At 54.0% G+C, this 25528-nt stretch overlaps 1 protein-coding gene across 6 annotated transcripts; it reads left to right on the plus strand.

Moving 5' to 3' along the window:
- The first annotated feature begins 3805 nt into the window (after positions 1 to 3805).
- Positions 3806 to 24260, plus strand: Mlc1 (modulator of VRAC current 1). Of its 6 annotated transcripts, XM_026413599.2 has the most exons (12): positions 3821 to 4015; positions 5050 to 5139; positions 6562 to 6615; positions 6802 to 6903; positions 13633 to 13734; positions 14061 to 14132; positions 15724 to 15840; positions 18433 to 18489; positions 19047 to 19169; positions 19336 to 19338; positions 22801 to 22962; positions 24186 to 24260. In XM_026413599.2, exons 1-12 carry the CDS (start codon positions 3821 to 3823, stop codon positions 24258 to 24260), a joined length of 1152 nt encoding a protein of 383 aa, XP_026269384.1. The 6 variants fall into 6 exon arrangements, with proteins under 6 accessions (XP_026269385.1, XP_026269384.1, XP_077655311.1 ...); XM_026413600.2 differs by lacking the exon at positions 19336 to 19338 and having other exon boundaries at positions 3806 to 4015; XM_077799185.1 differs by lacking the exon at positions 18433 to 18489.
- Positions 24261 to 25528: the final 1268 nt, after the last annotated feature.

Raw genomic sequence — 25528 nt, forward strand, 5'->3', positions numbered from 1 at the left:
GGCTCCGCTCTCCCCGCCGAGTCGACTTCGCTGGCCACCTGAGGCACGGCACGCGGCCACCTCCCTCGGCCAATGGGGGCGCCGCCCGCGGAGCTCAGCCAATGGGATTGCTGCGTTTGCAATCGCCTCTCTCTGCTCCTGGCCAATGGGGGCTCCGCGCTTGCGCCTGCGCCTGCGCCTGCGTGTGCGCCTGCGTTGACTCCCTGGCAGCTCCTCGTGCCTGCGACGGTTGGCGGTTGACGTAGGTCAGCATTCTGGAAGACCCTGCGCTCTGCAGTGACGTCATGCCTGAGTAGTGCGTGCCGCAGCCTGAGGCGGGTCGGGGCGGGCCGGTAGGCCTCCCCCGCAGGGCCTGGGTGGGGCCCGGGTGGGCCTGGGTGGGGCCGGGGTGGGGCCGGGGTGGGGCGGGGTGGGGCGGGGGTGGGGCCCGGGTGGAGCGGGGTGGGCCAGGGCTCTCTCTGGCCTCCGCCCCGCGGCATCCTGGCCTTGGCCTCCTCTTGGCCGGCCCTCTCCCCTTCCTCCTGTGGAGGCTGTAGGGCTGGCGGGACTCGAGCCTGCGGGTTGGCAGCCAGCGCTGGTGAAGCCATCGGCCTGCGGTCTCCTCGTGGGACGTCCTTAAATGACAAATCCATCTTCCGCCGTAGCTGTAGGTTGTCCCCCGTTTCCTCCCACCTGACAAATGGCCGGCCTGACGTTGTCCGTCCTGCTCTTCTGTGGGGGCGCGGTCTGCAGCGCAGAGCATCTGTTCAAGTCCGCTTTCCGATGCCTTCACCCGGCTTGAGAGTTGTCGATTTTGTTGTCTTTTTAAAAACACCTCCAAGTTTCATTGATCTTTATTGTGTATGTCTTTACTATTTCAGTTATTTTTTGATTATTTCTCACCTACCTTTTGGGTTTAATTTATGTTTTTATTAGCTTCTTCGGGTGGAAAGTTATCTAATTGATTTGGGAACTTTCTTCTCTAGACAATGTAAGCATTTAAAATTTAATAGTTTCTCTTTGAGCTCTGATTTATCTGTATCCTACAAAATTTGACTTCCATTTTCAGTGAGTTTCCAGTTTCCTTTGTGATCTCTACTTTGACCACAGGGGCTTTTGTTTTGTTAATTTTTTTTAAACGTAGATTGATTAATTTATAAAAATTTGGAGATTTTCCTGAGAACTTTCCCGATTTCCAGTTTAATTTGGTCATGGTCAGAGAATAAAACCTGGATGTTTCAGTCTTTGAAATTTATTGAGGCTTTCTTTCTCTTACAAATAGTTTTCTTGCCAGAATGTTCCACATACTGCTGTAAGCAATGTGTGTGCTGCTGTGTTGGCCAAGGGTTCTACTTAGTTCTGATCAGGACATCTGTATTTTACCAGACCAGACCTGACAGTTGGATTGACAACCTCCTTTCTGAGGGCTGGGAGGGAGTGACCCCTTCCTTATACACTTGTGGAGTCCTGCCATGCCTCCACCTGGGACTCATCCAGGGAGTTCACAGGTGAATGAGAAGGATCCCAGGGATGTATTAGGTTGGTAGGAAGAGACACCCTACAGACCAGGGCATTTGACATGGGGGCTGGGTTCACGGGTCCAGCTTCCCAATAGGGGTGGTTTGTGGTGGAAGTTACTGCCAGGCAGGACTATCCCTGAACTCCATCTACTTGAGACACCCACAGGTTTGCCAAAATGAAAAGCAAGACCCTAGCTCTGAGCCTGCGTCCCCCTGGCTGGCTGAGCACAGCCCACGCCACTGACAGCACATAGTATTGGCTCTTTCAGGTCTCTCCTAAATGGCTCTCTTCTCTCCACTCCCAGTGCTGCCACCTTGGTGCCAGGCAGCACCTGTCCTATTTCCTCACCTGCTCTCCAGCAGACCCCTCCAGCAGGTCTATCTTAGAGTCAAAGGCAAGTGGTCTGCACACCCACAGGCATCTTGTACCTGGACACCCTTGCATCCCAGGATCATGTGCCCACTTCTTCCAGCCTTGCCCAGGCCACCTGGGACCTTTGCACCTGCCGTGCCACTAGCCCTTCTGTCTGTCCTCCTTGCTTCAGCATGCCATGGCTCTCATGTCTTCTCACTGAGGCCTGTCCCCCTCCTGTTTCTCTTCCTGGAGACAGAAGGTCAGGTGCCATGCAGCTGACATGATTTATGGTGCACACGTGTTCCTGTCCATGCAGGAACCTTTGTGTGGAGGACTGTGGCCTGTGGTGTTCACTCAGATATTTGCTGAAGGCTGTGTAAATATCGGGGCAGAGGAGGGCTCAGTGGGCAGTGGGAGGAAGGGCTCTGAGACAGAATGATTGGAAGAGCATGCAGGAGCACAGGACTTGTTCCAGCCAGGAGGATACACTTCTACTCTGTGCGTTGGGGGCCTTGGGGTGTGCTTTGTAACTTCTGAGTCAAGGCCACTGTTTGTTTCTTGGTAGGGAGCAGCTTTTGAAAGATTCCAAAGGGTGAAATTGGCTCCGCATTTTTCTTCAAACAAAAAGAAGCACAGGGTTCAATCCAGTTGGACCAATTCCTGTAACTGTTAATTGCCTTAAAATTAAAAGTTTGGAAAGTTTCTCAACCCACTCAAAATAAGTTCTTGACTTCACAGGTGCTAGTTTCTGTAAATCATCCCTAGTCCTTGCTTGGTTGAGAAGCTGATACAAGCAAACCCCCCATGATCTGAAACTTGACAACAGTGTCCAGGTTTGATGTGGGTTTGTGGTTTAAGGAGCCAATTTTTCAAACTACTTTAGTACTTTTTGCAGTTTTCACAAAGAAACTGCCAGGGGCCAGTGTCTCTGGATGAAATTCATTCATGTCCTTTTTCTCTGCTTGGTGAGCAGAAATAAAGGGTGCAGCGACACCATGCCAACCCTAGGGACTGCCACAGGAACCAGTGGGCGGAACCTGGACCACAGCAAGGGCCAGTCCAGCCAGTCCTCAACAGAAAGGTCTGTGTGACCTTGTGAAGGAGATTCCATCATGTGATCACAGGGGACAGAAAAGGGCTGCAGGAGAATGTAGTACACCCTTTGAATAGAGCTATGCTCCAGGCACAGGCTGGCTGGGATCCTGCACATGGTGGACTCTGCTCTCAGCTACGCTTCTTCCTCGGAGATGCCCACCTGGCGAGTCTGTGATGAGCAGGAGTAGGGAGGCCTTTTCTCTCCTGCTGGGTTAGGACAGCTCTGAGCCATGGTTACACAACCAAGCAGCAATGTTTCTAGGATCTACTCCATCTCATTGAAATTCAGGAGGCAGTGCTCCTTCCCTTGGCTCAAGTGCAGTTTTGCTGGGCTTTTGTCCATGTGTGAATAGTTCTTGCTGGAAGCCCCTCACCCCAAGACGAGCTCTTCCAACGGCCAGACAGCAGCAGAGGTAAGCACACAGACGTAAGCTGCAGAACAAGTGAGTCTTGGGCTGTCTCCTGGGCAGTCACCACCTTGAGCCTAGTAGCAGTGAGACCCCAGGGCAGCGTGAGGTGTGTAGGAAGTTGCTCACTGAGTGGAAGTGGGGTGTGCTTGAGGACCCAGGTTGCCAAAGCAAGTGAAGCCTCAAGTCTTACCCTGAATCCATGTTGCTTGGGTCTGTCTTACTGGGAAAGTGATTTGTTCACTTATAGAAATAAGTATTTATTTTTTAAATTCATAGCATTTCCGTGTGCACAATATTTCTTTGTTAAGAAAAATTATTTCTTGAAAACAGCTTATTACAATTGAAGCTTTCTCAGGGGTCAAAGTTGATAATTTTGTTACAAACCAGTGAATGGTGGCCTGTAACTGTGAGTCTCAGCACGGCCGCATGTCACCACTCGCAGCATGCCTGTCCCCAGTGCCATGACACGGGAGGGGCAGTTCAGGGAGGAGCTGGGCTACGACCGAATGCCCACACTGGAGCGGGGACGGCAGGACCCAGGCCGGCAGGACCAGGGCAGCTACACCCCTGATGCAAAGCCTGGCGACCTTCAGCTGTCTAAGAGGCTGCCCTCGTGCTTCAGCTACAAGACCTGGGTCTTCTCCGTGTTGATGGGGGTGAGTAGCCTGACAATGGCCCTGGGGTGAGGTCCACAAGCACATCCCTTCAGTGAAGACAGTGGCCCGAGGCCCCTGGCAGAGGTGTTGCTTGTTCCCAGGCTAGAGATGGGCAGGAGCAGCCATCAGGTGAATCCTGGAGAGCCTCTCGGATACTGATGAGTTTATCATGCTTGTGTCCTCTGAACTGTTTTCTTCAATTAGTACCTACCACACAGGTCTGCGGCTGTCCCGCCAGGGGACTGTACTGAGCCCACGGTCAACACTAGCTCAAGGTGGCCTCCTTACTCCTGTGGGTCCCTGAGGCCGGGGCTGCAAGGGTGGGAGGGGGTCTCGGGTCTGAGCTGGCCCCAGGCAGGGCTGCATCAAATGTTGGAGTGTCTTTCCTGGGGTGTTCCTACATAGATGGCAGACAACTAGAGACCTGAAGGAGTGGTGTGGTCCTCATAGCTGAGGGACAGGCCCCTGGACACACCATTCCATGGCAGGACCCAGTTCCCTGTGGCTCTGGACTGAGAACCAGCATCTTGGCTGCAACCTCTCTCCTGCCCAGGCTCTTCTGGCCAACCTGCAGCAACCTCCGTGGATGGCCACAACCACACCTGGCCCTCCAGCAGCCTCTTCACAACTCCAGGTTTAGCCCGGACCTTGGGCTATAGAGTCTGACTCCAGCAGTCAGTTCTAGATGTTTGCTAGGGTTTGCTTCTGCAGAGCGATGGGGCAGGCACCGTGTCCCGGTTCTGAGTGGATCTGTGTCAGGTGGTCACACCAGGTGGAACTAGGGCTTCCCTGGGGAGAGGTACCACTTCTTGCCTTTGATTTTGACACAGCCCCTGTCCTCTCCACTAAATTACAGCACAGAGGTCCCTGCTCTGGCCTTAGGCATAGGACTCGTTTGTCCCTGGAGAGGGCCCTGGTCAGGCAGGGCCAGATGCAGGCTCTAAGATGCTGCAGTGTCAGGCCAATCACTCCTTGCATGTGTAATTTGCAGACAGAACCATGTTGTGACCTGAGTTTGTGTTGCTATTTTGCAGAGCTGCCTTCTTGTGACCTCGGGATTCTCCCTCTACCTGGGCAACGTGTTCCCCTCTGAGATGGATTACTTACGGTGTGCAGCGGGCTCTGTAAGCAGCGCTCCAGCCATGCCTGCCAGTGCCCTAGTCCCTGCCCTGATTTTGGGTTCCTGCCACTTGTTTCTTATTCAACAATCTCTTGTATGACTTTAATTTCAAATAGGGTTTACTACTTCTAAAGCTCCAGTGAAGTAGGTCTGAACCTCATTCCCGAGACTTGGTATAAGAAATAGCACTTTTGATTCCTACCTGTAGTTGCATAGGCTCCAGCTGACAGTGAGCCGGTGGGGGAATCTGTCTTTGGGGGACCAAAGCTTGGTGCCCTGTTTATGGAGTTTCACTTAGTGCCCAGGCTGGCTGGGGAGGAGGCAGTGGTCCTCACAGGAGGGGAGGAGAGACAACCGCAGACCTCCAGGGCCTGTGGTTCCGGCCATCCCCTGTCTAGCCAGCTCAATCATATAGCATACTGTCCACTGAGGTCTTGTGTGTCAGTAGGGAGAGCCACCAAGGTCTGGGTTCTCCTTGGGGTTCCAGCTGGTGACAGGCCTGTACAGGCAGAAGGTCCTGGGAGTCTGTCCCTTTCCAGCCTCCAGCTAGTTCTTCTGCGCCACCCCATCAGTGGCCACATGCCCTAAAAGACAACACATGAGCTTCCCCACACCCCGCGCCCAGCATCTCCCTTGGGCCCTTAGGACAGACATTCTTAGCAGAAGGTGACACCTTTCCCTCCTGCTCTCTGGAACCACCTTCTTGGCCTCAGGTCCTCACCATGGGAGCTGCCCTTGTGGGGGGCGGTGACCTCCACCTGAGACCCAGAGTGCTCCAGGTCGGCTCCACATTAGGCAGTGTCCCTTCCCCCTCATAGTTGTCTGGGAGAGAGCTCTGCCTCTGGTGGCCTGTCTTGGCTACCAGAGCTTGGCCCCTAGGACACCAGCCAACCTGTCCCCCTGGATCCTCAGCTTAGGCCCCCCATGGGCTCCTCCTGCTCGCATCCCCACTGTCTGCAGACACATCCTCTCTGCTTCTCAGAGGCCCTATTCACAGCTCCCCCCAGGATTTGGTCCCCTTATTAGCTGGCCCACTCCCAGCCTTGGGACCATAGTGGGGTCAGAGTGTATGGCCTGGATGAGCACTCCTGGGCTGTGGGACCCTGGACACCAGAGAACTCTTGTGCCTCCTCCCCACCAAGGCTTTTTCCTTCTGTGTAGTTCTCCAGGAGAGACCATTCTGGTCTTGTGCAATGATACTAAATTATATTTGGGATCCAAGTGTGCCTGGCTAGAAACCCTTTTTCAGGATGAATTGTTTTGAAGTAACTGGGGCTGTCAGTGTCGAGGGTCCCCTGCATCAAGTGACTCCCAACACTTGTTTGCCAACATGGCTGGGATTATTCCATCAGGCATTGCTGTCACTGCAGGGCTGGGATTAAAGCCATGGCCAGCAGGGTGCTCACCAGCTCTGCTTTCTTTGCAGTGCATCCCCTCAGCCATTGTGAGCTTCGCTGTTTCAAGGAGAAATGTCAGTGCGGTAAGTCCTTCTGGGCAGCCTCCACAGGGCAGGGTGGTGGTGGGAGGTAGGTCAGCCACAGGGCTGCCCATAGGGCTGCCCAGGGATAGGTGGGGCCACAGCAGCGTTGCCCCTGAGGTGGGCCCACCCCCAGTGCTTCCCCTCATGTGCTCAGGGTTCTAGCTGACGAGCTGCCTTGTCTTCCAGATTCCCAACTTTCAGATACTGTTTGTTTCCACATTCGCTGTCACCACCACGTGCTTGATATGGTTTGGGTGCAAACTGGTCCTGAATCCATCAGCAATCAACGTGAGTCACTGGAAGGGACCTGGGCCACACCTTGTGCTGACATCAGCTGCTGGGCTTCTGCCAGCACTGAGGGGGTGCAGTGGATGTCTGAGTGAGTGGGGATATGCCCTGATGTTTTCCAAGACTCCCAAATTGACAGTGTTGAGAACTTGATTCATGTTTTTGAGGAGAATTATCTCCACTGAACTCTTAACTGATTTCAGTGAATTAATTTATTTATAAGCAATATTTTAACATCTCTTTTGCAACAACTCTTAAAAATTAATAGTAACAGGGCTGTGGATGTGGCTCAGTGATAGAATGCTCGCCCTGCACGAGCAGGCTCTGGGCTCCAAACCTGGCAGGACAAAAACACGTTTTAATAACTGTGATGCTGTCGGTTATAAGACACAGTCAGTTTACATACTACTAAGGGAAGTGGAAGAACATTGTCACCTCAATTTTGCCTCCAAATAAAAATATCACCAACTGGGTGCAGTGGCTTGTGCCTGTAATCCCAGGAGCTTGGGAGACTTCGGCAAGAGGATTGCAAGTTCAAAGCCAGCCTCAGCAACTTAGTGAGGCTCTAAAAAAAAAAGACTGGAGATGTGGCTCCGAGGTTGGGTGCCCCTGAGTTCAATCTCTGGTACCAAACAAAACAGAACAGAAACCTCAACAAAATTTGAAGTGTCTTAGCTTTGCAAGGTGAGAAACAGAAAGGACAATGAAGGATGGGAAAGGGACTTCTTTCTACCTGCCACCTACAGAAAGAGCGATTCCTGCCAGTTTCACACAGGGACTCAGAGCATGTAGCAAACTTGCTGAACATGAAAACCAGCATAAAACTTTTAACTGTATCAACAACCTACATGCAGATATCATTCTGTAGAATTAAACATATCAAATTCCTGGGATAAATCCAACGAAATCTAAGATCTGAGAGACCCTACAGTGAAAAAATGATGGTGCGCCCTTCCTTTTTTAGGAAAGCAGTTATACATTCCAGGGAAGATGTGGGCTGTATCAAGGGAGATGTCTTTTGGGGTAAAATAAGAAATATACATTCAAGGGAGAATGCAGGCCATCTCCAGAGGGAGAGACAGCAACCCCTGGATGTGAGTGTTAATGTGGAGGTACAGGGGCCACAAGGTGCACTAGAGGTGAAGCCAGGGCCAGGGTACACACTTCTAGGCCAGTTTTCTCTGCACTTGGTCATGGCCCTGGGTAACTTTTGCAGGCAAGGGCAAGGATCAAGGGTGAGGGCCCCAGTGCAGGTTAAGGACAGGCTGGGTTGTTTGTTCACAATGCTTGTTTTGCATTGAAAGAATGCATGGGTGTTTCCTGCATCTCAATAGCTCTGGGGGTACTTCTCTTTTGGGATGGTCTGTCTTTCCTTTTCTGTGTCCCCAAATTCCTATCTCACCCCGACCCCCAGCCTTGTGATCCCTTATTCTTAAAAGGTCAAGATGTATCTTCTGTGGCTGCTTTGAGATGACAGGGGTGATGGCCCTGTCTAGCCAGGGATCTGAAGTCTCTGTCAGCGTGGTGCAATGGGGACAGAAGAGACTTGTCTCAGTTGCTGGGACGGATGGCATCTCACGTTGACATCATCTTAACCAAGAGGCTGTTGCAGTCTGAAAGGTCCTAGGAGATGAAAAAACGCAGGATGTAGCCGGAGGCCTGGACAAAGGCAGCAGTAGACAAAGCAGACAAGGGAGCTCTACATGGCTTCTGGGTACCTGTGCACATTTTGGGACCTGGATTTGTCAATCACAGTTCTGTTGGTCAGACAAATTAACTCAGGACAACATGACTTTTAGAAGAGTCTTTTCTGTTAGTTATTATCAGATACTCAGGCATACAGGCTTATTTCTTCAAGACATCCTGAACCATCGGAGGGCAAGGCCATGCAGGAGACTCATACATGTTGGCATGGGGGGGATACCTCTTGGAATCTTCCAGAATGCATGGAATTCCTGCAGCTCTGCATAGGAACTCAGGCTGGGAAAGGAAGCCCCTTGAAGAACAGATTGGGGCACACCCCCAGGCTTATTAAAAAGCTGTCCTTGCCAGGGTGGTCTTGGCAAAGGCAGGGGAACCAGCCCTGACTGGGTCAGCCTGGGCCTCCTCACATGTATGTATGGCAGTCTGTGATCTGGAACGCAACAAGTGCCTGGTCACCTGGGGTGGACCACCTCCCACCTGCCATGGAGATCCAGACCTGAGACTCTGAAGCATGCTGTGAGGGAGAGGGTGATGGATGGGGAAGCTGCCCAGCACACATGGAGCACCCCTTCAGTTCCCCAGGGAGACCAGTGCCCCAGGAGGAAGCCACAGCCTTCGAGGGCTGGGCTCAACTTGCCTGGCAGCAGGCTGAAGAGGCGCGCAGCAGGGAGAAGAGGCGTACTACAGCCAGCGAGAGCCATCCACATGCTCAGCGCACACCCAGGGAAACTCTGTTGCCCAGTGCAGGCCCTTTGAAAAACTGTTAGGGATTTGCTAGACATTCTAAGATATATGCTGTGCCACCCCAGGTGCAAGCCCTGGAGAACTGCTTCACACCTGTGACCAGGCAGTACACATGTGAAGGTCACAGCAGTGACACTTGTCTAAACAGATGTCTGTAACCTAGAACAGTGCCTGTACATGCAGGTGAACTACAGAGTGGGAGACAAGACGGGTTAACACGTGGTGAAAGGGGGGTGAACCACATCCCCTGGTGGCCATGGAGCCGCAGCCCTGCATCTCCTGGGCCTCGTACCTGCAGAATCCCAGCACCACCCGAGCTCCGACCACAGAGCTATGACAGGACTGAGCAGTGGGGACCCAGGAAGGAAGCCCTGGAGCTGCTTGTGCTTGTGCTTGTGCTTGTGCTCAAGGACACAGTCATGAACCATGGGGCAGAACACCACACAGTGGGAAAGAGCCAGACAGGCTGGAGGCTGGATCCATGCTCTGTGTGCCATGAGTGTCCTGTTAGCCGTCACCAGGTCCTCTGGGCTCTCGGAGGTGTGCACTGCTGGCAGCTGGTGGCACAGTGCACCTATTCCTGATCCTTCCACCTGCCCATCTTGTCATAGGTCTCTGCAGCCTGTTACTCTCCCCAGAGTTCCAAACCACCATGTCCCCTGTTGGTGGCACGTCAACGTCTTGCCCCTGCACACTCTGCATTCTAGCCCCCGAGGCCAGGCTGCCCTGGGCCACAGGAGTGAGGCTGCTGGCTGTGGGTCATGCCTGTGCTCTGTCAGGCTCAGAGTGCCACCTGCTGCAAGTCCTCCCCACCAGCCTGAGCATCCTGCAGCTTCTCCTGCCCGGGGTCATCAACTCAGACTGTTCCCAGTCAGAGGACAGCAGAGATACGGACTTCTTGTTTCCATGTGGCCTTCAGAGCTGTAGTTCTGAGTGTCATGTATTCTAGTCATAATGTAATGAGATTATAAATCAATAAGTGGGTGCTATTTAAAGATAGCCCCACATGCCTGTTTTTTAGGGTCTGGCAAGAAGCAGAAGGGACAGTCAAAATGGAGTGTACAGTTAGGGAGGGGATCGTTCCCACAGTCTGCACAGTGTGTGTGGGGGGCAGCAGGTGGCTGAAGGGGCCATGAAGATACAAATTAAACTGTGGAACAAGATGAAGGGCTGGGTTGTGGCTCAGTGGCAGAGCACTTACCCAGCATGCACGAGCCCCTGGGTTTCACTCCTAGGATGGAAGAAAAATAAGAATTCTGAAAAGTTGTGAAACACAAAACCAACTTATAAAAATCCAGTGTAAGTTGCTGAGAGTGATAGTCCACACCTGTAATCCCAGCAATTTGGGGGCTGACACGGGAGGATCACAAGTTCAAGGCCATCTGGGTGTTAAGACAAGATTGCGATAAATCACCGTGTCAATCTTAAAGCAGGAGACGGAAACTTTATTCACCAGTTGGAGGTCCGGGTCCACCAGCTGGTGGTCCAAGGGGGTAGGCTGCAAGTCTACATGACTGTTGCTATGATTCAAAACCCATAAACAAATGTCATGAGATCTAAAATCAAGCAGAAAAGAGAGTGGGCCAAAACATCTCTAGTTGTGTACAAGTTAAAGAATGGTTTCTAACATCTAGACAGTCAATCTCTGACAGGGTACATTATCCAAGAAAAATGGGAATCAAAGAACAATTTTACTTTGTATAAGAATTGCCATGTTGTGTTGCCAAACATGCTATGCTAAGCAACTGTTGATGGGTACAGAGGTGGGGCTTTCCCTGGGGGAAGCATTTCTTACAGGACATGGAGTTTCAGGGCAAAATGGAGTCTGTTTGGTCATTGCCCATATAGCCTGGCCCATAGATGGGCAACTCAGCAAGACCCTCTCTCAAAATTAAAAAAATAAGTAAATAAAAATGTAAAATATTTAAAAGGGACATATAGGAAGTCTGTAGTATTATTACAATTTTTTTTAGTTCAAAATATTTCAAAATAAAACTTTCTTTAAAAATTCAATAAGCGTCTCTCTGTACTAGCAGTAGTCTATCTGAAAATACAACTTAAAAAAAAAAAAAAAACAAGACTCCAGGGTTGGGGCTGTAGCTCAGTGGTAGAGGGCTAGCCTAGCACATGCAAAGCCCTGGGTTCAATCCTCAGCACCAAATAAAATAAATAAATAAAGGTATTGTGTCCAACTTAAAATACAAAAACAAAAAACATGACTCCATTCTTGTCAACAACAAAGTCCATAAACTATCTAGGACCCAATAAAACAGATGGATGGGTCTGTTGTTTTTTTTTAATCTTTATTTATTTATTTTTATGTGGTGCTGAGGATTGAACCCAGGCCATGCACCTGCTAGGTGAATGCTCTACACCTGAGCCACAATCCCAGTCCCTATTTTTAAATATCAGCTGCTTATTTTTGCATGACATTATTGTATTATGACCAGAATATATGATCTAGAGTGCATTGGTTCTTTGAAATTTACCAGGCCTGTTTATGGACTAATAGATGCTCAGTTCTGTTAGTACTATACAATTACTATAAAGAATGGAAATTCTGCCTTATTTGGCATGCAGAGTTTTGTAGATGAGCTTATTAGTTGCATTTGTTTTAAAATCCAGGCTTTTTACTGTTCAGATATGGTGAGGTCAGCAGAGCAGGAGATGCCGGCCATTGAAAGACAGTCTAACAGCCTAACAGACCCCAGAGGAGGGGCACGCAGGGCCACTCAGGGGAGCATCAGGGTTGGTACAGGCAGAGGAAGCATCCCCACTGTGACTCCTGGCTCAGCCACAGGGGCAGGAGGGAGGAGCATGGATCTACCAGTGGTGGTGCGGAGCCAGGAAGGAGCAGGCGGGGCACGTAGGGGGCTTAGGATCAGCCAGTCTGAATACCTTCAGCAGGTACTGGACACAGAGCTGTCCCTGGCTGCCTTGGGGTGACTGGGCAGGTGGGTGGTGGCCCCACATGGGCAAGCAGATAGAAGGGCACAGGTTGGGTGCTTTGAACATGATGTCGTTGGCCAATCCCAGAATTAGCCAGCCCTAGGAGGGGCAGCCTGTCCAGGGCAGCCCAGCCCCAGATGGAAGAGCATCAAAGGAGACATGGTTAATGCAGCAACTTTCTTGTGATTGTGAGAGATCTTATGCTTTTGTCTTTTTCCTTTGTCAGTTTCTGAGGAAAGTATGTCAAATTGTTCACCTATCACCATTGGTTCACCTATTTCTTCCTGTGGTTCTGTTATTAATTACTTTGTGTATCTTGAGATGCTATTGTTAATTTCATGTTTTGCAGTATGTAGAGGTTGAAGCCAGGGGTGCTCTACCACTAAGCCACACCCCCATGCTTTTTATCTTATTTTGAGACAGAGTCTTGCTAAGTTGCTGAGGCTGGCCTAGTACTTGCAATCCTCCTGCCTCAGCCTCCCGAGTAGCTGGGAATACAGTTGTGCACCACTGTATCCAGCACAACCTTTCTTTTATAAATTTATTTTTTAGTTATTAGTTAAATTGTCTTGTTATTGTGTTTATGTATTTGTGGGGCTGGGATCAAATCCAGAACATTGCACTTGCCAGGCAAGGCTCTAGACTCTGTGGCTCAGCCATAGGGGAGGGAGGGAGGAGCGCAGATATGCCAGTAGTGGTGTAGAGCCAGCTGTGGTCCAGTCCCTGCTTGGAGATGGGCAGGCTAGGCCTCCAGCTTTAGTGATGCCCTGGTTTTGAGGCTGAGCGATCCTGTGAGCCAGTGGAGAACGGAGGAGTGCACAGCATACTTTTTGAGGGCTTGCAAACAGGAGGAAGCACATACTATCTTTTATTGGTGGACAGGCTGTTGGTTCAGTTCTCAGAGTGCATCTGCCTTTCCCAGGGGGGGTCTGACTGGCTTGGTTCTGAGAATATTAACAAGTGTGCAGATTCTGGAAACTGCCAGTGCCGTCAGGACCCAAAATAGTTCTGTTTCCCTTCAGACCCCTGTGTTTGCAGTTTTGGGCAGTCACACTGGGAGCTGCTGTAAACCGAGTGTCAGCCTGTTGTATAAGTGAGAGGGTTAGCTCAGGGAACGGCAGATGCCACCCAACAACCTGATCCATCCACAGCCTATTCTTGCATAGCCCTTGATGAGAGTGGGGAAATAAACAAAAATCCCAAAGGCCCGCGTGGGACCGAGGCAGTGTGGGGTGCATGGCCCATCCGGGGCTGGGCGCCGGCCCGCAGCCTGGCCTGCTGTGCCACCATGAGAGGTTAACAGGGCCACTGAGGCTCCTGCTTCCCTTGCAGATAAACTTCAACCTCATTCTGCTCCTCCTGCTGGAGCTTCTCATGGCAGCCACAGTGATCATCTCTGCACGGTCCAGTGAGGAGCCCTGCAGGAGGAAGAAGGTGGGTGGCCTCCACAATGGCATCATGACCCTGAGGTGGCCTGGCTGCCCCAGGGTCCCCACAGGCAACTCAGGCCACAAGGAGGCGGGCGTGGGGTGGTGCCCCTGGCTGTTACCTAGGAAGGCATCTCTGCCCCCAAGTCTGCCCACAGTGCCTGGGGCCCATGGTGCCTGGGGCCCATGGTGCCTGGGACCTGCAGTGGTGGCAATTCAGCATGCCCCTTAAGTCTGTTGGGCCACACCAGCCAGTGGCCCCTTCATGCCATGGTCAGCACTGCTGAACCCCGAGCCCATGCACTGTGGCTGATGAGCCTCGCTTCCTTGAAGGGCTCCATCTCCGACAGCAGCAACATTCTGGAGGAAGTGCCATTTCCTGCTCGGGTCCTGAAATCCTATTCGGTAAGAAAAACTTCCCTTTTAATTTCCTCTCACTGGTTGGGTGTGTGAGGCTGGATCAGATCCTCGTTCTCATGTTTAAAGATGTCCAGGACTTGGCCAGGGCGTGCACGTGAGTCCTGCCCTCATCTGAAGCCACTGCAGCCATCCATCACTGGGGCCAGCAGCACCTTGCTCAGAGAAGCTGGTGTTCCTGAGCTTCCTGGGGTCTCAGATGAAGAAGGAGGGGCCTGGCTTGCACTGTGCCCTGGAACCTCCAGCTCTGGAGGCCCTTTCCATTTCCTGTTTGTTCAGGATTGCTTGTTCTCTTGGGAAGTTCAGACAGAAACCTCCAGGAGAGTGTGGGTACTGACTTCTCCGTGTAATTCTGTCGCTTTCCAGCCTGGATCTGGGAGGCCGTGTTCTCAGTTACAGACAAGCAGCTCTTCCTTGAGCAGTGTGTAGCGACATTCTCTGTGTCGGATAGGGCCGGCCACGGACTCTTCCCACTGCATGAGCACATCACTGTCCTCTGCTGGCCTCGGCTGAAGGCATCTTTACCCTTCTTATTTCCAGCTTATCTTGTTCTGGTGTTATTTGGGTATGTTTCTTACAATGGTGCAAGGCTCTATTTTAGTTTTTCTGTCTAATCTGCCTGGCTTTTGAGTTTAGCCCATTTCCTCTGAGAGTGGTTTCTAACATAATTTTATCTATTTTATCCTTTTTATTCCTCCCTACTTCTGGATTTTTCTCCTCTGCCTTTACTTCCTCCCCTGCCTTCTTTTGGGTCAGCCAAGGCTTCTCCTGTCCTCTTCCTGGTGGTTTTGGACTAGAAGTTGCTCATTGCTCAGCTGGAGACCTCCTCCTGTTCAGTCTGCCTCCTGTAGACAGTGTGCATCTCTCCCCTTGGCCTGGTTGGGGAGGGGAGGGCGCCAGGTACCTTCCTGCCTCCGCGGTCTGGCTCCTGACTTGCTCCTGGGCTTCCCAGGCCTCTGTGTCCACCTCTGCCAAGCTTCTGTCCTCCTCCTGCCCCACTTTTCTCCTGTTTAGTGCATCTTCCTCAGACACCTTGGGAGGGGTGTCTGTTTTGGTCAGCTTCCACTTTTGCAGGTCACCTCATTCATGGAGACTGTTTTGCCCAGTAGAGTGTTAGTTCCAGGCCAACGGTGTCCCTGTGGGTTTGTGGTGGGCCATCGCCACCGCCCTCTACAGGTGACCTCTCTTTGGGGAGCTTTCTGTCCTGTGTTGTGACTGCTCTGAACGGGGCAGTTTTCTTTGTCCACGTGGGGTCTGGTGGGGTCTGAATGCAAGGAGGATGGCCGGCCAGTCTTGTCCCCAGCACAAGCCCTGTGACAGTGTGTCCTCTGGCACTCCTGCTGGCCACATCCATATCCAGCTTTCCCGTGGCCTCCGTGAGCTTCACTCAAGGCCAGCTGGGTCCCCTGCATCAGCTTCTAGGGGCTCAGCCTGTTCAGCCTGAGAGCAGGCCGCCCACTGACCCCATGGCCTACCCTGGGAGCCGAAATCTACACAGTGCCTTCTCTCCCTCATGGTGGGTGCAGACCCTCAGAGTGGTGGCCCTGTGAGGTGATGCTGTCCCACTGTCCCCTCCCAGGTGGTCGAGGTCATCGCTGGTGTCTCTGCTGTCCTCGGTGGGGTCATTGCTATGAACGTGGATGAAGCAGTCTCAGGCCCACACCTCTCAGTGACATTCTTCTGGATCTTAGTGGCTGTGAGTACTTCCTGGCTGGCCACCCTGTCCATGCACAGCTGCTCTGGCCACACAGTCTTGGCCACAGCTCTGGGCTCCTCTTCTTGAACCAAGGTGGCTGGTCTTGAGTCCTGTCTTGTGGCATTCTGACAGGAAAGCACCTGGAGAGAGTCCTGTTGGCCCCTGACCCAGAACACTTGGAAACAGGGCTGGACAATCAGCGTGTGATTTTATATTCGTTGCTAATATTTTATATCACTCCTATGTTTCCTAAGACAGCCAATTACTTGTATTATCCCATGCAACTTGTAGCATATGTTTTATAAAATGTGATACTTCTGCTGTAATTCATACTAAGTGCTGATACAGCAGATGCTTAGCAGGACACCTGGCACAAAGGAAGTGTGGACGCATGGCCTCTGTTCTGAACTTGGTCTCAGGTCACTGTGCGGTGCGGGTCTTTTCAGTTGCCATGTGATCTCACGCTGTTCAGGGCTAAGCCCAAACCTGCACAGTGTGTACCAGTCGGCCATCCTGGCCCCCCTGGGGACCGTCACACCACAGTGTCCCTTCACACCCAGAGCTGCTATTCCTCTATACTTTGTGCAGAAGACCTGGGCCCCAGGCATCATTTTGCACCTGCCACCTATGTGGCCTGCCGCCAGCCACAGCTTGTCCATGCTGCGTGCCTGGCCTTGCGGACGTTTCAGTTTTGCCCTACTATCTCATAGAAAAGAACAGGACATGGCAAGCACCCGTGTCCTGTCCACAGCTCCTCAGAGCGGCTACGGTCCTTCCTGAGGCTGCCCCGCAGGCTTGGCTGCAGTCGACCCCCACTGTAGGGAGACTGGCCGGGTGGGGTCTGACGTGGCTGGGAGGCACATGGGGGCCCGTGACTCCCTAGACCTCTCTGCCCAGGGGCTCCTGGAACAGTGCAGGGATGGGGGTGGGGTGAGCCACTCAGCTGGCAGGTCCAGTGGAGGAGAACTCCCCAGGGTGCAGCCTGAGCACACAGTCCCCAGAAGGAGCAGGGGACATGTCTGATATCTGTGTCTGCAACAGAGCTGATTGGGGGTTAGACCTTGAGCCCCTGAGTGCAGAGACCAAGTTCACAATGGAAGGTGCTCTTCCTTGTCCCCTGGCCATTCCTATATGCACCCACAGTGCCCTCCCTCCTCCTCCAGGGAACAAGCAGCTGTGGGGTAAGGAGACCCCAGGAAGAGGGTGGGGCACTTCAGGTGGGACACCTTCTCAGGTAGGAAGCTACCTGGCTCGGCTTGCCTGCATCCCTGCCAGGGGTGGCCAGAGAGGTCAAGGGCATAGATCACTGGACACCAGGCAGGGTCCAGGGCCTGGAGTTAGGCTGAAGGCCGGGTCCTCCCCATTCTCCCCATGGTGGGTGGCCACCCCAGCTGCTTTCTAACTGGCTGTGCCCCATCTTTTATTCCCTCCTCAGCACATGTCCTGCTGTAGCCAGAGGCCCTTTGGGAAATGTGTGGATGCTTCTGCCTCCTGACTGAGGCCAAACCCACCTCTGCAGTCACATCTGGTCCAACTCCGAGGACTTTGCACATGCAGTTCCTTCACCTCCCTCATCAACTCTCTCTGTGTTTACTTAGCTTCTCCTCAGAGCCCTGACAAAAGGGTCATTCCTGTTGGAGAGGAGTCAGTTGTCACTGGCCAACACCACTGCCCCAAGGTGTGGATAGGAACTTTGGAGCTGGGAAACTGCCTGGGTCACTAGCTCACCAGGCCATGTTAGGCACTCGGAGGCCTAGGGGTGATGGCCCAGGGGGATGACCAGAGGGCACACCCAGGTGGGTAGCCACCCACCACCTTCCCTCTGCCTGCTCTGTGGAACTAGATCAAGCTCCTTGAGGTAGATGGGAAGAGGCACTTCTTGGTTCAAAGGGGAAGAGCCAGCAGATGCCTGACCCTGTGGGCTACGTGGACGCCTGGGAGCTGCAGCCCCTGTCTAGTCCTGAAGCACCTAGACACCCAGGGAGAACCTGAGCAGCAGGGGTGTGCAGCCCTCAGGGGTGCCAGAGCCAAGAGTTGGCCCACAGACAGAGACAGGTGCAGAGTGTGATGGGGACCGGACCCTGGATCTGGAAGCAGAGGGTCTGCAGGATGGAAGCCGGGACTGCATCACACCTGCTGTGTGAGGACCACGCCCAGTGTGTGGACACAAGTGACCAGGTACTCAGCTGAGGGCACAGAAGGCACCAGCAAGGTGACTCTGGGGAGTCACACCATTCTTGTAGATTTTCTAGGGGCTTAAATTCTTTAATGAATGCTCAAGGAACAAGGAGCCCACCAAGCCAGTGAGAGACCACCTGCCTCCAGGCCCCCAGGGAACAGCCCAGGCAGCCATCAGCCCCAAAGGGCCCCACCTCCTCGGCCCTGGCTGGAAGCAGGAACTGCTCAGGGGGCGGAGCAGAGCACAACACTGCAGAGGCTCTGAGATCTTTCTTTGTTCACAAAACCCAGCTGAGTGTGGTGATCCTGTAATTCCAGTTCGAGCCAGCCTCGGTGGCTTAGGGAGGCCCTCAGCAACTTAGACCCTGTCTCAAAATTTAAGAAAAAAATCTGTTATTGTTTTTTTTCTTCTAGTGTTTTCCAAGCGCCATTGCCAGTCATGTGACGGCGGAGTGTCCCAGCAAGTGCCTGGTGGGTGAAGATCTGCCCGTCCCTCCCCCGTGCCAGAGACAAGGCTCTGGCCCACACTGGCAGCTGCAGGGCTGGGGAGGGGCCAGGGAGGAGCAGCTCTTGAGGCAGTGGGAGGGCTGCAGCTGGACCCACCCCCAGCAGAGGGCTCAGGGATGCCCTGCCTGTGGATAGCAAGGAAGTGAGCACTTCGGATGTGGACAGAGATACTCCTGAGACTGAGCAAGGAGGGGAGGAACCAGTCCTTTCTCAGTAGGCAGTCCTCGGCCCCCGTGCTACCCATGCTTGAGGCTCTGTGCCGGGAGCATCTGCTCCTGGCTTCAAAGCCCCTCCCCAGTCTGACCTGCAGTACCCTAGGAGTTGGGAAGATGGGGAGGTCAGCGGAACAGATCTCAGAGGCAGGGACTGGTGAGTGGAGTGGTGTGTGGAAGGGCTGGGCAACCTGTGATGCCCACTGCTCCCGAGGCTGCCCTGCGCTGGGTGCCCGCTGCCTGAGGAGCCCAGGCGTTGCTGACTGCAGTGACACGGCCTGCCCCGTCTGCCCTTGCCTGCCTCCCCAGGTGGAGGTGCTGCTGGCCATCAGCAGCCTGACGTCCCCACTGCTGTTCACGGCGTCCGGGTACTTGTCCTTCAGCGTGGTGAGGCTCGTGGAGATCTTCAAAGATTACCCACCAGCCATCAAAGTACGTATCCCTTCATTTTCTTCTGAAACTTCCTAGAAACTGCCACTCATAGTCCGTGGGAATCCGAGGAGGACTCTGGGGCAGATGGATCTGTCCTGGCAGTGGCCAGCGCAGACAAGCACCTACCACGTGGCCACAGTGGCTCCTCAGTCGGCCGCAGGTGCAGCCAGTGTGCGTGTACTGTGAGGTGGATCTAACGTGCCTTTCCCGCTGGACAGTGGCATGGCTGCCCACCTGACTGCCCTGCTGCCGCCGCTCAGCGGGCAGCTCTGCCCTGGCCTCCACCTAGGCTGCCTCTGCTTCTCTAGCTGTGGGACGTTGCCCGCCCTAGCACAGTGGCAGTGGGTTTCTTGCTCTTGAGCATCGTGCCACGGTAGAACCAGCTGTCACTGGGTCTAGCTCGGAATTGCACTGAGGGGGCAGGTCAGTCAGAGAAAAGCTAGAGTCTGACTGTCTCCAGTGGAGCTCTGCGTGGCCTTCCAGCCGCCTCCTCACGGCTCTTAGATACTTTGTGTCTTTTGTGACCAGCATAAGTGGTGTCCCCCAAGTTCACTCCCAGAAACCTCAGCACAGGCTGAAAAGACCATGCAGTGGACACAGGTGCCATAGCAGCTTGCCTTCCGCGTGTGCTGCTCCTACTGATGGGAGGATCTGAAAGTGCAGTCTGGCGTGGACAACTGACCCTTCACGCTGGCTGGCCTTAGGTCAGCATTTCTAAAAGTGACAGCTGCCCCCACACATCAGTCTCATCATCACACCTGTGACCATCAAAATTCCGACACAGTGTTGTTTGGTGTCTGTCCTCATGTGATTTTTAGCCCCAGAGTGGATGCCTGGTCTCCAGCTCCTTAGCACAGGGGCCCTCTTCCTTTCCTCCCTGACTGGGAGGGCCCTCCGTGCACCTGGATGCATGGGGCGCATGGACACAATACCTTTATTTATTTATATGTGGTGCAGGGTGCTTGTGGAGCTGGGCTATGGCCAGGCTCTGGCCACACACAGGTGCCAGTCCCTGCTGTCTTCCCCTGGTCTAGTGAGGGCACTAGGGTGGCATTTTTACCTAAGGAAGTGAATAAAGGGTGAGCCTGGGGTCTCAGACCCCTCCTCTGCTCCTGTGCTGGCACTCTGTGTGGCGGGCTGCCACCCTCCTCTGTTGAGCAAAGGACCTGCCAAGGACCCACCAAGTTTTCCAGGCTTTAGAGGGTCACAGCTGTCCCTCTCTCAATACTCAAGTTGACCCACATGTGGCCAGCACTGTGCTTCTGGTAGACACCGGAAGGCCTGCCCTTTCTGTCTCTGTCCAGACATGCGCGAGGGCCGGGTGGGGACAGTGTGCACAGCTTAGATGGGGCTGCGAGCACTGACACCTTCCTGAGGACCACAGCTCCTGAACCTTCGGCGGACAGAGCTGGACAGACTTATTCAGCAGTGGGGTTCGCATGCTGTCTCCAGTCAGACTCGGCAAGTCCTGGGTCTGCTCCTCTTTGCTCCAGTTCCATGGCTCCATGCTGCCGTGCACTGGCTCCAGATTTTGTCTTCTCAGGCACACACAGCTGCTTGCCACCGCAGGGCCTGGCATCCCTACTGGCAGTCTTAAGGTCCATCCCACCAAGGAGGGCGGGCACCTGCTGTGTGGCTCTCCGAGGGTTGTGCCATGCACAATATATGGTTTCTGAATGTGTTCAGCTTTAGGGTTTGGTTCCTTTTTTTTCTTATTTTTTTAGCTGTAGATGGACACAATACCTTTATTTATTTATACGTGGTGCTGAGGATCAAACCCAGTGCCTCACACATGCAAGGCAAGTGCTCTACCACTGAGCTTTCAACACCAGCCCCTCCTTTTTCCTTTTTAATGATATTTTGTAAATGTTTAAAACATTTGTATGGTTCGAGAGTCAAAGCTGTGTAAAGACCTGCTGGGGGGCTGGTGCCAGCCCTGCTGACTTGCTGTCCAGGAGGTGGCCACATCACCACAGTCTTCCCTTCCATGCTGGACAGGTTGACTCGAAAACCATCACTCTGGACCTTGGCCCTTTTTTTGTTTGTTTCTGGGGATTGAACCCAGAGGTGCTCAACACCTGAGCTACATTCACAGGCCCTTTTGTTTTTATTTTTTATTTAGAGACAGGGCCTCACTAAGTTGCTGAGGCTGGCCTCAAACTTGCAATCTTCCTGCCTCAGTTGCTGGGATTACAGGTGTGGCCACCATACCCAACTTTTTTTCTTTTTAACTTAATTTATTCTGGTGGTTCCTGAACACCCAGGAGTCAGTGTTCTTCTGTCCTCCTTTACTACCCCGCGCAGCTGTAACCAGCCTTATCCCACCAGCCCTAGGGATGGGAGCCCGGCTGCTGCCAGCCATCTGCACAGCACTTTATCGGAGTGCTGGCTGGGAGAGGGCCTGCAGGGGAAGGTGCATCCATGCTGTGCGCTGGTCACCTCCTCCTCAGGCAGGGGGGCTGCTTTGGCCATGCAGGTGAAGCGTGTGTGGCCTCACTGAGCCCGGCAAGCTCTGCTCCCATCTCCAGCCCACTTTCTAGGGGGCTTTGGAGCGCTGCTGTTGGGGAGGCGCCCTCCAGGTGTGGAGCAGGTTCAGGGCCTGGCAGTGGTTTCCCCTCTGCTCCTGGCCCTGCATGGGGGAGTTTCTTCGACATGTCCTGAGTTGCATCTGGACATCTGAGTTGCGTCTTCAGCCAGGTTTCGTAAGAACACGCCGGGACCCAGCTAGACCTGTGTCATGAGACCCTTCATTTTTTAAAAAATTAAAAACCCATCTTTTCCTCAGCCCCTTCATCTGCAGTGCTCCTACCCAGGAGGTCTGTTTGTTCTCTTCCCATTCTCTGCCATGACCGTCTTCACCTGTGCCAGGACCCTGGGCCCATGGCAGAGTGGGCACCTGCCTCCTCCTCTGCCAGGCAGGGCTGGATGCCTTCTCTTGGGGTACACCTGTTTTTCTACATGCATTTCAGATCCAGGGCCTGGCTGCAGGAGGCCAGCACTTCGGTCCTCTGGGAACTGTGCCCTGTTTCCCTCCCACTTCCTCCCCTTCAGTGGCAGCTGTACTCCTTCCTGTGCTTTGTATTTCATGGGCCACCTGGAGGGACGTCCCTGTGTGGAGCAGAAGGTGCTGGGTGCTTTACGGAGGCTTTCCCTTGCTGCACCTAGGTGCTGTGTCTGGCCTGGGCTCTGGCCACCAGGAGGACTCTGGGCCTGTCCTCCTCCCCGGAGCCCTTCCCACTTCCTTCCCCTCCTCACGGCACCCAGTCCTGCGTCTCCAGCAGCTGGGCCACTCCGCTGGTGGGTCAGAGTCCCACTGCCCAGGACCCCCACCCTCTCTCTCCTTCCCTCATTGGAAGGTTGTGGTCCCTTCTGCCAGCTCCCCTCTGAGTGTGAAGCACAGTGGTCTTGTAGGCTCCTTATCTGTCCTTGGGGTCCTTGAGGTGGGGAGAGGAGCAGCAGCCATGCTGTCCACAGGGCCTGGCGGCCTCTGGGGCACTCTTAGGCCTGTTAACACCACCAGCAGAACGTGCAGGGGACGGTAGTGGCTGATGGAGCTGGCAGGTGCTGGGTGCTGGGGAAGCCCTTGGGCAGGTCTGCTGCTTGGTCGCTCACAGCTCGATCTGCCTCCCAGTCCTATGACCTGCTGTTGCTGCTGCTGCTGCTGGTGCTGCTGCTGCAGGGCGGCCTCAACACTGGCACCGCCATCCTGTGTGTGAGCTTCAAGGTCAGCGCGAAGCTGCAGTGCACATCCTGGGACACCCAGGCTGGCCACCAGGAGCGCCCAGAGGGGGAGGTGAGTGGCCTGTTCTCACAGACTCCCTGTCTTGGGGGCCTCTGAGAACCCAGGGGAGGTGACCATCCCCTGCACTAATGTCCTTCAAAACCTTTCATGCTTTTGTATTTTAAAATTAACCCAGAAAAAAATCTTGAAGAAGTGAATCTGACAGCAGGGCCTCAGCAGCTCTCTGTGGGCTGCCCCTCCAGGTAGTGTGTCCCTGGGCAGAGCTGCTCATGGCCCCTTGGGAGCAGCAGCCACAGGGCCCCTGTACCTGGTCCTTCCAGCCTGGAAGTAGGTGAATGTGGGCTGTTTTGTCCTGTGGGATCCGTCAGCTTAATGCTAGTTTGGTGGCCCAGCCACCCAGGTCCCTGTGAAGATGGCAGAGGGACAGCCTGGACAGAGGCCTCTCCACATTCGGCAAATACAAACGCACTTCTGATCCTGAAAAGTACCAGGGCCTCAGGCTTTTCTTTGCTCTCACAAACATAGAGCCTCCTTTCAGGGACTCCCATGCATCAGAGTTCCCTCCCTGGCTCCAGAGAGTGCCAGCTCTGCAGGAGAGGGGTGCCCACCCAGCCTGGAATATGCCCACCCCTCGGCCAGGCCACAGCCACCTGCACGGCCCTCTGCTCAGACCCTGCCTCTTGCCCACCTCCTGCTGCCAGCCTGAGTCCAGAGGCTGCCACAGCTGACAGCAGGGGCTCAGCAGCTCTCTGTGGGCTGCCCCTCCAGGCAGCGTGTCCCTGGGCAAAGCTGCTAATGACCCCTTGGGAGCAGCAGCCACAGGGCCCCTGTACCTGGTCCTCTCTGCTCCAGGGAGGTCTCCTGTCTGTCCCAGCATTGTTCCTGGCCTAGTGCAGACCCTCCTGGTTCTGGGTCAAGTCCAGAATGGGGCAGTGCTAGGTGGACACCTGGTGCTTCCAAAGTCCAGAACTGCCCGTGCTAGTGCTTGGGTGCACCACGAGGCTGGCTGCTGTCCTCCCTGCTGCCTGGCAGCATGCAGTCACCTCTGCCTCAGGTGACCTGTTCCTCAGTTGCCAGGAATGTGCCCAGCCACCCCTGGAGCCTGCCCCACCCCAGGCTCCATATGTACAGAGACTCAGAGACCAACCCTGAGTGAGGGGCCTGTCATTTTGAGGACAGCAGGACAGTGGAGGCCTCTCTCAACCTCCTGTCCAGCTTGCTGGTGCAGCAGGCGTGGCTCTGGTGAGCTAACCCAGGTCCTGTCTCCCTCACAGGTGGCCAGAAGCCCCCTGAAGGAGTTTGACAAGGAGAAAGCCTGGAGAGCCGTTGTGGTGCAGATGGCCCAGTGACCAGAGTAGATGTCCAGCTGCACAGGCCCCACTGTCCTGTGGCCACAACTCTCTAACACACCCTTTCCCTTCCTGAGGGCAGCTTTTATTCTCATCAGACTTAACTTTGAAGTAGGTGAAGGTGGGCTGTTTTGTCCTGTGGGATCCGTCAGCTTAATGCTAGTTTGGTGGCCCAGCCACCCAGGCCCCTGTAAAGATGGCAGAGGGAGAGCCTGGGCAGAGGCCCCTCCGCATTCCAGGCCTCTCTGGTCCAGCTTCCTTGGTGTGCCCTTCCCTGTGGCCTGTGTGTGTGGGGCTCTTCCTCACTTTCACTTTGCACTTTCCCCTTCTGAGATGACACCTCTCAAGGGCCCAGCCCACCAAGCATCCTTCCCCAGAGCAGGCCAGCGCTCTGTCCCACCCCTAGAACTGGCCACTTCACATAGTTGCCATGGCTTTTCCCACACTCCAAGTCTCCACCCGGTCTTCCATACACCCAGCATTCCAGAGGCTCCACCTCCTCCCCAGCCCTGGAGGGTGTCCCTGGGATCCTCAGGTCCAGTTGGAGCTTTGCATGACCACTGTTCTCAGGGAGGGAGCTGATTGTGGGGCTTTGGAAAAATGGATCTGACTGCGTAGCCACTCACCACCCTGCGGCAGGGACAGTTGAAGCTGGGTCTCTCCACATTTGCCTGGCTCCTGCAGGATAGACCCCATTTGAGCGTGGGAAGTCCCTGTGCCCCAGGCCTCTCACTGCTTGACTGATCCCTGCTCACCAAGCTCTGGCCAGGGTCAGCTGTTGGTGTCTCAGGCACTTGTGTACCTCTCCAGCATGTCTGTCACTGCCTGCTGCCAGGCTGCAGGGACAGTCTGGGTGAGAATAATATTGGTTTCTGATAAAACCATGGCCACAAGTTGGCTTGTGTGCCCTCTGCCTACCCTCTGAGGACACAGGATCCTCCCGCTGACATGGCACCTGTTAATCCCCGGTGAGTTGGGTACCAGCGTTTTTTGCAGTCAAAAGTGTTTTTTCTCTCTCTGCACAAGAGGAGAAGCCATGCTCAGGAAGGCACTGATGTTCGCTGTCCACTGAGCTGGGTGTTAACTGCTGCCCCCACCCCAGGGAGGCTGAGGAAAGGCCTGGAGGCCATTATCACCAATGGACCAGTAAACCAGGGACTTGGTGGGATGGGCAGCCTGGCCAGGGGGATGTGAGGACCTTCTCAGGCATCTTACTCTTGATCCCAGTGGCCCTGGTTGCCAGGAATCATGATTGGGAGATCATTATT

Source organism: Urocitellus parryii, chromosome 5 (genome assembly GCF_045843805.1).
Source record: "Urocitellus parryii isolate mUroPar1 chromosome 5, mUroPar1.hap1, whole genome shotgun sequence".
Lineage (NCBI taxonomy): Eukaryota > Metazoa > Chordata > Mammalia > Rodentia > Sciuridae > Urocitellus > Urocitellus parryii.